Raw genomic sequence first — 9,169 nt, 5'->3', positions numbered from 1 at the left:
TTTGGATTATATCAGTCCAACACGAAGAAGAATGTACTTAACAAGCCTTTGAAAACTGGTATTTTCAAGGCATTTAACCATTAAAACACAAAATCAAGATAAATTGGATTTCCAATATGACCTACATGTTGCTTTGTCAAAACCGCCTCAGTGTTTACGTTCATACTCACTTCTCAATTTGTTTTATGGTGCTAGAAGAACCCTGATACGAAAACCTGACAGGAACATTAAAAGAAATAAAACTACTGACCTATGTACTTAATGAGCAAAACCACAATTATCCTCAACAAAATATTAGTAAATTGAATTCTGCAAAATATACAATGAGTGTCCCTCATGGCCAAGTCTGCAATGTCTTTCTCTCAGGTGAAGAATAATCAACACCCTCTGTTATGTTTAGTTTTTCCTTCTTTAATCTGAATTTATCAGAAGCACTTTAAATTGCCAAAGAGAGGCATGAGAAATCAAAGAAGCCATCTAAAAAAATATGTGTTTTAGCTTCTTACAGATTTTTGAAGAAGAACAACAGCAACAACAAAAAAGAACCACCCTGATGATATCACTTAGAATATGAACAAAAATAATCAGGCATGGGTTTTATGAATTGGGACTGTTTGTTTTTTATATTTTATTATTCTAAACAGTTTGTTCAAATTTAGAGATTAAAAGCTTACATGTCAGGTGCCCATAGTCTACTTAGTGAAAGCTTTTTAATAATATCATATAAATGCTAACACCTTCCATTGTTATCATTTTACATTGAATGCAAAGAATTCACACAGAAAGGAAAGCTTCACAGCTGAAATGTTTCTAAAGGAAGTACTTAAACTTACTTCACTTGACTTAATTAATTAGCTATCAAAGTTCTTTATTTAGTTTTTAGATTCCTTTTAATCAAGGCTGAGACTTGCTTACAGAATTCTTAAAGTTTTCTCTTAAAAAAGTAAAAGAAATACTATATATCTATATATAATATATAAATATATATTTGAAGCCCGTATGTCTAAGTCTGCTCACTAAGAAAGCCAAAGTGCTTCCTGTAATATAGTTTGTAAGAAAAATTCCAAGAACTGCTATTCGAAACTTGTAACTAAAAATATTTATTACAGGAAACCATTTTGTTAGAATGTATGTTGCAAAATACAGTGTTTGTTCACTCAAAGTTGAAGAGTGTATACTTTTATGGAGGTTGATTTTACCCGAAAACTTTGTGATGATTAACTCATTATGATCTTATTCTAATTAACTCAAGCATGAATAAAAGAATGGTATATTTTCTTAAAATTAAAAATATGGTTAAAGGTATCCTACTAGTAAAATTTACATGTCAAAAAATGACTCAAACAAAAGCATTTTTAAAACTGCAAAGGCTCATTTTGCCTATGACAAGGGTGTGTTACACTGACTAGAGAAGTTATGATTTATGATATCCATGATAGCAGAAACCACACTTCTTCAATGTGTGATTACCTACTTAATGGCTGGCAAATGGTAGAGAATATTAAATATATTTCAAAATATTTAACAGGTAAATATGACAGTTCCTAATTAAAGTGAAATAACTTACTAAAGGTTATGAATAAATCATGTGGTCTTATTTCTCTGAAAATTGGGAGTCATTTTAAAATTCCAAAATGGAGATAAACTTTATTAAAATTTTGAGAAAAGTCTGCAATTATAATTACATCCACACTGGAATTTTTCAGGACAGATGAATTATTAAGAAGTTAAATTTTTCCCTCCCCCTATCTCAAAGGAAAAAAAGAAGAAGTTAAATTTTGTGATGTTCAACAGAGATGAAAAAATTTTTAAATGTAAACAAGAAAGTGTTAGAAGGCAAAGTAATTAAATGTCTTTGTAGCCAGGGAATTTTGACAGTTTTCGTTTACACTCCTAATCTCAGACTGCTAGACCATCCTTCCATAGCTCTTAGAACATAAAATCAATTAAAATTCATTTTGTGTCTTTAGCCAAATGATTAAATCTGTTTATTTTGCTATATAAAAAATATGACCTTTGGAAAGTCTTTGACTCTATCACCCATTAGCTGCCAAGCAGCTGGTCAAGAGAATGTCAATAGTCCAAAAATTCCAATTTTAGAAGCTATTTTCAATTACCAGCCTGGGTTTGGGAATTCAGCATATTTGGAAAGTATCCCAATAATGGAACAGATGAACGCTTTTTTCTCCTGCTTAGCTACAGGCAAAATCTAAAATTATAAAAATGATTATCACCCAAACCTTAACAGATTATGATGCTGAAAATCACAACAAAACAAAACAACAACTGCACTCCTTCCAAATTTTCAGATTTCTCATTCTCTAATATTTGTATAAATTCTTCTCAAATTAAAGCTTAAACTGTATTCATGAGCTAAATGACTTTACATTAAAGCTACACATGAATTCCACAATTCCTTTCCAAGAAAAAACATGTACTCTCTTAAGCAGGTATCTATATAGTTATCTAAAGTTTTCCAATTTTATTCTCAATGGAGGCCTATTTTATCTCTGCATTGTTATTGATGTGTTTAGAACATTTACACTCAATGTTAAGTATCAACATGTTTGAGCTTAAATCTACCATGTTATTATTGGTTTTTCATTTGTCATTTCTATTCTTTGTTTCTTTTTTTCCTCTTTTTCTGCCTCCTTTGGAACTGATTAAATTTTTATGATCATATTTTATCTCCATTATCTGTTTATTAACTACTATTCTTTATGTTTTAGTGACTATTATAGAGTTTATAATATGCCTTTTTCACTTATCACATGCTACATTCAAATATGATACCATCAGTCATATTGAAAGAGCCACATAACATTATACTTCCATGCCCCACCTGTTGTCCTTCCTCCTATTGATGTCACACACTTTCTTTCTTTTTTGTTATTTTATTGCTACATTAGAAATGAAGAGAAACTGTGAGAAGTTGCAAAAGTATGGAACTTCATGAAAATTATGAAGCAACGGAAAAAGTTAAAATTGGCTTATCCTATAGGAAGTACAAGGACTACACACACAAAGATCATCAATGGTGAGATTATTGACAGCATCTGCCATCTAAAATTTATGCATCGATGGGAAGTTTAAAACCGAACTTAAGGGAACATTGGCTACCCCTGACCTCTTAGCCAGGGAATATAGGTGAGAAGACATCACAAGATGCCTAAAATCTCTATAAAGCCATAGATTTACAAAAAACAAGGCTAAAACCCAGACCCTCAGGCAGTGTTGAAATTTGCTCCTGGGAAGAGATCTCCATTTTACAATGTTTGAACACCGTCTTTCTCCTGCTGGGTAGTTTCCTTAGAGGGAAGAGTATCTTTTTCTTCAGTATTAGTTTTCTTCAGTTTTGACCTGTCAAATTTCTCCATTTCCGACAAATCTGGCTCATCACTCATCTTGACTAAAAGAAAGCCTGAAAGCTTGAAGACTCGCCAAATGTCCCCCAAGCTGAGTCTGTGGCTCACTCTGGACCAGGTTAACACATTTCGTTTCTGTATATATTGTAAACACCTCATTTTTATTATTTTAGCTTTAAACAGTAAATTACCTTTTGAAGAGTTAAAAAAATGAGAAAAATGATCTTTTATATTTATTCACATAGCCACCATTCCTGGCACTTTTCATTCTTATGTGTAGAGCCAAATTTCTTTCTGGTACCTGGTCTTCAAAACCTCCTTTAATACTTCTTGCAATGTAGGACTATTAGCCATAATATTTCTTAGGGTTTTTTTGTTTGTTTGTTTGTTTTTGCCTGAAAAAGTCTTTATTTTTGAAAAATCATTTTTTCTGGGTATAGAATTCTATATAATTCTTTTTTCTTCCAGTACATTAAAAGTGTCACTATTATTTTGTGGCTTGCAAACATTCTGGCAAGAAGTCTACTGTTTTTCTTATTCTTGCTTTTTCATATATACTATATGTTTATTTTGAGTCTCACTGCCTTTAAAATTTTTCTTCTTTATTAGTGGTTTTCAGCAATTTGGTTTTTATGTACCTTGTTCAAGTTTTTTTCCTTTTATTGTTTCTTCTATTGGGGTTGGTTGAACTTCTTGGATTTCTGGACTTACAATTTTCATCACATTAGGAAATTTTTCAATCATTATTTCTTCAAATGTTTCTTTTCCCACTACCTTCTGGATATCCCCTCTTCATTTATATATATACATGACATGTATACATATATGTGTGTGTGTGTATGTGTGTGTATAACATTTTCTCACATATCATTGATGTTTTCTTTATCTTTTTTTGCTTCACTTTGGATAGTTTTTATTGCTAAGCATGTGTATATGTGTGTATATATGTACATGAATATATATATATACATATATATATATATATATATAATTTGTTATTTTATAGCCATGTTGGAAAAGAAAGGTTTTGGCATGTGCTTAATCGTGGACCTTGATGCAGTCTCCCAACAATAATTTACTTTCAAAAACCATCTAAATTATTCTGTGACTTGGGAAGTCAGACTTTCTGGAGTAGAAGATGTGTCCCAGTATTTATAAGTTTTAATTATGTTCCTATGTTTGGGCCAGGATAGGTTATTGGTTGTTTTTATGGGTTTTGTGGCATTTTTTTCCTCTGTAACTTCCTTCCCTACTAAGAAGTTAGGTAGGATCCTGTGCTCTCTTGACTTAGGGATGAGTACTCCAGGACTGACAACAGAAACTGCCTGAAAACAATGAATCTTTCTATCTTTTGTGAAAGTCTAAACCCATTCTAGGATCAGGCTAATAATTTTAGAGAGGTAAGGGAAAAATGCCAGTACATTTCAAATAAGAAAGGAGATTATAAGAGAGACTAGCCCTTTCTCTAAGGCTGGGTTTGGGAGAGAAAACATGTGGGTTCTGTGTTATCAGAAGGAAAACACCACCCTAGAAAGCACAGTACCTTTGCAACAACGAGAACAGATTCCCAACTCACAACCTCTGCTTTACACGCCGCCAGCATCACAGAAGCTACGAAGAAGGTTCATAGCAAAGAGCAATCCTTCATCTCTGAGAAGTATATAATCCTGGAAGAGTCAGTAATGCAGTTTCTAATGCAGGGTCTGGACTCAGGATGTCAACTGTCACAGAAAGTAATGGTGAAGAAACTTGAGGATATCCACGTATGTTTATTTGAATGGCTTCTTTATTTAATCGTATTTGATAAGAATCTTTAATTAGCCTTTTCAAACCTCTGTTTTTACCAGGAGCAGTAAATTGAGTGAGTAGTCTTGTCCTTTGAATAGGTAAGCCTTAAATTAAGAACCATGTAAGAATAGAAATGTGTAATCCTCTGCATTAACAGAACTTACGATTGCAGTTAACGGAATGTAAAAAACATTACTGTAATGGGAAAGCATTACTAATCTGTAATATTTTTAAGCTAACATTAATTCATTCAACAAATACTATTTGAGTACCTGCTATATGCCAAATACTTGTTCTGGGTGTTGGAAAATCAAATTGAGAAAGAACTCCTTGAGAAGCTCATTGAAGGAGTTTATAAATTCAACTATTTGTATTTTAAACAATAACTATTAAAAATAAGCTCATATAGAATCAGATTAGGTTAGTTTTGTAAAGAATCCTCAATAATTGTGCTTTTTTACTATTCTCTCACAAACCACGTTTATGACCTTAGGCCTTTAATACGTAACCTGTTTTTTTTCATGTTCTAATTTTTAAAAGAGATAACAGTACACATCCTGAATGCTTTGTAAGTTTTATTATAGAAAAAGAAATAAGGTAGTGAATGTAAAAGAAATAAGATAGTGAATGTAAAAGCTATATAAATATAAACAAATATTATCAATGGCTGTTTCTTGCTGTGGTTAGGCATGATGGAGAGTTATAAAAAATGTTTTATATATTTAAGATCAACAGTATAAAATTGAAAGTAATAGTAATATTTTAATGATAATCAAGGAATATCTCCAAATTTATAGGAGGGCAAGTTATGATGCAATTTTAAAATAATTAAGATGTCACACTGGTTTTAATACTTTCTAAGTGTCTCAGAGAACAAGCCACATCATGACAGTGAATAACATTTTGTAACAACTGAAAATACTGTTCTGATGATGGTCATGGTAATTCTTAGGGCAAATCATGAAAAATTAAACACTATAGGGAAAATGAACATTGTATAATCCTATTGAAGAAAACTAAAAATAAAATATAAAATCTAGTTAGATACAAATCTAGAACAAGAATTCACAAAATAGAGTATTATAGAACAGCAAAATAAGAAGCTAAAGAAAAGATAATTTTATGCTCCTTTTAAATTACATAAGGTTTACCCTGAAATAACTTCTAAGTTCATTCAATTTGCAAAAATTTTAAGTGAAAATTTTTCAGTAAATATGGAAATGATTTTCTTTTCTTTTTTAGTGACTAAGCATTTTATATTATCATTTGAAGGCAACATGCTTCAGTTTGAAGTATATTTTCCACTCTTCTATTTTTAAACTCTATATTTATATCAGTTATGTCATTGTTCTTTTTCATTCATTTTTATAAGCATAATTAATTTCAATTTATTTTTTAAATAAACTGGTTACTTTTCTAAATAACATGCTGACCTGACCACATTTGTCTTCTATCTTTTGTTGTTTTTAAATCTCTTTAACTGCCATTTTTATTTTCTTATGTCATTGTAATTTTATTTCTTAAATGTCTTTCATCATTATTTGACATTATTAAGAATAGGACTTCAAATGACAGAAGTTTTCACACACTTGCTGTGTGGATTTATATGCCATTTATCTCTTTTATAATTTCATTTCTGCTACAAAATGTATTACTTATGAAACAACTCTCCCATAGGCCAATATGAAAATAAATCAATAAATTAAGACTCTGGTACAAGAACTTTAGATAGAAATGAAAACTCCCACCCCCACCTCATCCCCACCTCCACCAAACCTGCCTCCTACCCATTGCAGGGTACCTGAAAGTGGCACCTGTCATTAATGCACTAGTGACGATTCTTCAGTGATTAGTTACAGGACTGTTCTGAAGTGAGAATTATCTTTGGCCAAAGTTCATCTACAACTCCATATTTAGAAATGTGTCTTTTTTTCCTATACCAGTGAGGAGTATAAGAAAAACAAAAGAAAAAAATCTGATTGCATATAGTTTTATATTATATCTAACAGGAAGTATGTAAATGTCCCTGAATCCATCTCACCAATAAAGATAGCCTTACTTCTGTGAGGTTTTAAAGAATAACTAATTTCATCAATAATAAAATTGCTAAAACATTTAAGACAGTCTAAGCATACACCACCACTGTGTACTAGAACGAGAACAGAATAAGGAGTCAGGAAACATGGAAGACCAATTTTGCCCAAACTGGTTGTGTAATTCACTAGAAAAGTATCAGGAAAATATTTCCAAGTATTACATAGTTTTATTCTCTTTACTTCATTACCCTTTCTTTTGTTTAAAGACACTTGTACTCCAGTACCTCAGAGAAAAAAAAGTTACAGCAGGCAATACAGAGCAAAATAAGGTAATTATAAGCTTACGAATTGTAAAAAATACAAAATATATATTTGAATTTCTGAACCATCCACATTTTCCCTGTGCTTTCTTCCCAACCCTCCCAAGCCAGATGTTAAAATACCCTGGATAAACAACAATGAGATAACACTACACGGGTATTAGTGTAGTGTTATCCAGAACAGTGACAGCACCAAATGCTGGTGAGGATGTGGAGCAACAGGAACTATCATCCATTGTTTGTGAGAATGCAAAATGGTACAGCCACTTTGGAAGACACTTTGACAGTTTCTTACAAACTAACCATCCTCTTACCATATTATCCAGCACTTGTACCGCTTGGTATTTACTCAGAGAAGTTGAAAACTTATGTCTGCACAAAAATCTGCACATAGGTGTTTATGACTACTTTATTCATAATTGTCCAAACTTGGAAGCAACCAAGATGTCCTTTACTAGGTTAATGGATAAATAAACTGTGGTATATCTAGACAACAGACTATTATTCAGCACTAAAAATAAATAAGCTACCAATCCATGAAAAGAAGTGGAGGAACCTTAAATTCATATTATTGTGAAAGAAGCCAATATGAAAAGACTACATACTGTTTGATTCCAATCATATATGATATTCTGGAAAAGGCAAAATACAGACACAATAAAAAGATCAGTGGTTGCCTGGGGTTAAGGGGGTGGGAAGGATGACTGGGCAGAACATAGAGGATTTTTAATGTACTGAAACTACTTTGTATGATACTATTAATACAATGGTGGATACATGTCATTATATATTTGTGCAAACTCATTTGTACAACACCAAAAGTGAACCCTAATGTAAACGACTGCATATATCTCAGATGACGTGAGTAGGTACAAATATCACTTAGCATGTGGACAGATGATGACAAAGGACCAGATACCAGAGTCACCAAAGCCTGAATTCTACATACAACCCCGAAAAGAATTATGTGGGGAGAAACTATGAGTGGATCTAAAAATCCCAATTTGACTAAGAAAACCTTGATTTGATACAGAAAACTCAGGTTAACTTTGTGCCACTAGGCAGAAATTGGTTTGAGACAAAAACAAAAAGGAAAGAGACAAGGAGATAGAGAAACAAAGATACAAAGATACACACACACACTTACATACAAAGACAAAGATAGGTAGACAGAGACAGAGACAAAGAAAAAAAAAGAATTATATTTTTAGCACACCTGAGTTTGTGCCATGAGAAGTTAGCATCCACTATAAATACATTGGATTACTTAAATTGATTGTTCTTAGTGTCCTCCTTTTATTATAAATATTTTAATGGTTCATTTTTTATTCTAAATATCAATTCTTGAACAATATAGACTACCTACACATATAATTGTTTAATTATATTATATCCTATTTGCAATATAATAAAACAAAACTAAATTATAATCATGTGATATTACTTCCATATGTTTCATATCATGTCTACACAATGAAGTCAAATGTAGTGAAGTGAAGTGAAGCAGTCAGTGAAGAAGCTAATGTCTGCACCAATGTGTAAGGTCACTGTGGATATGCCAGCCACAAAAACCATCCTGATATAGCTATGTTGAATTGGAAATTCAAATACTGTGCATGGTATAGCTACTGATGACACAGTTTTTCAAGAACCTGAGGAA

At 31.9% G+C, this 9,169-nt stretch overlaps 1 protein-coding gene across 1 annotated transcript; it reads right to left on the bottom strand.

Annotated features, from left to right (window-relative positions):
• Positions 1 to 3,109: 3,109 nt before the first annotated feature.
• Positions 3,110 to 3,481, bottom strand: LOC123649241 (thymosin beta-15A-like). The gene has a single exon (XM_045567216.1). The coding sequence runs from the start codon at positions 3,402 to 3,404 to the stop codon at positions 3,267 to 3,269; it is 138 nt and encodes a 45-aa protein (XP_045423172.1). The 5' UTR covers positions 3,405 to 3,481; the 3' UTR covers positions 3,110 to 3,266.
• Between the last annotated feature and the right edge of the window lie 5,688 nt (positions 3,482 to 9,169).

Source organism: Lemur catta, chromosome 13, assembly GCF_020740605.2.
Source record: "Lemur catta isolate mLemCat1 chromosome 13, mLemCat1.pri, whole genome shotgun sequence".
Taxonomy (NCBI): Eukaryota; Metazoa; Chordata; class Mammalia; order Primates; family Lemuridae; genus Lemur; species Lemur catta.
The sequence above is the reverse complement of the archived record's forward strand: the minus strand, read 5'-3'. Positions and strand labels throughout refer to the sequence as shown.

Bases quoted from the DNA above. Each gene is read 5' to 3' on its own strand.
- LOC123649241 (XM_045567216.1), bottom strand. From the start codon at position 3,404: ATGAGTGATGAGCCAGATTTGTCGGAAATGGAGAAATTTGACAGGTCA.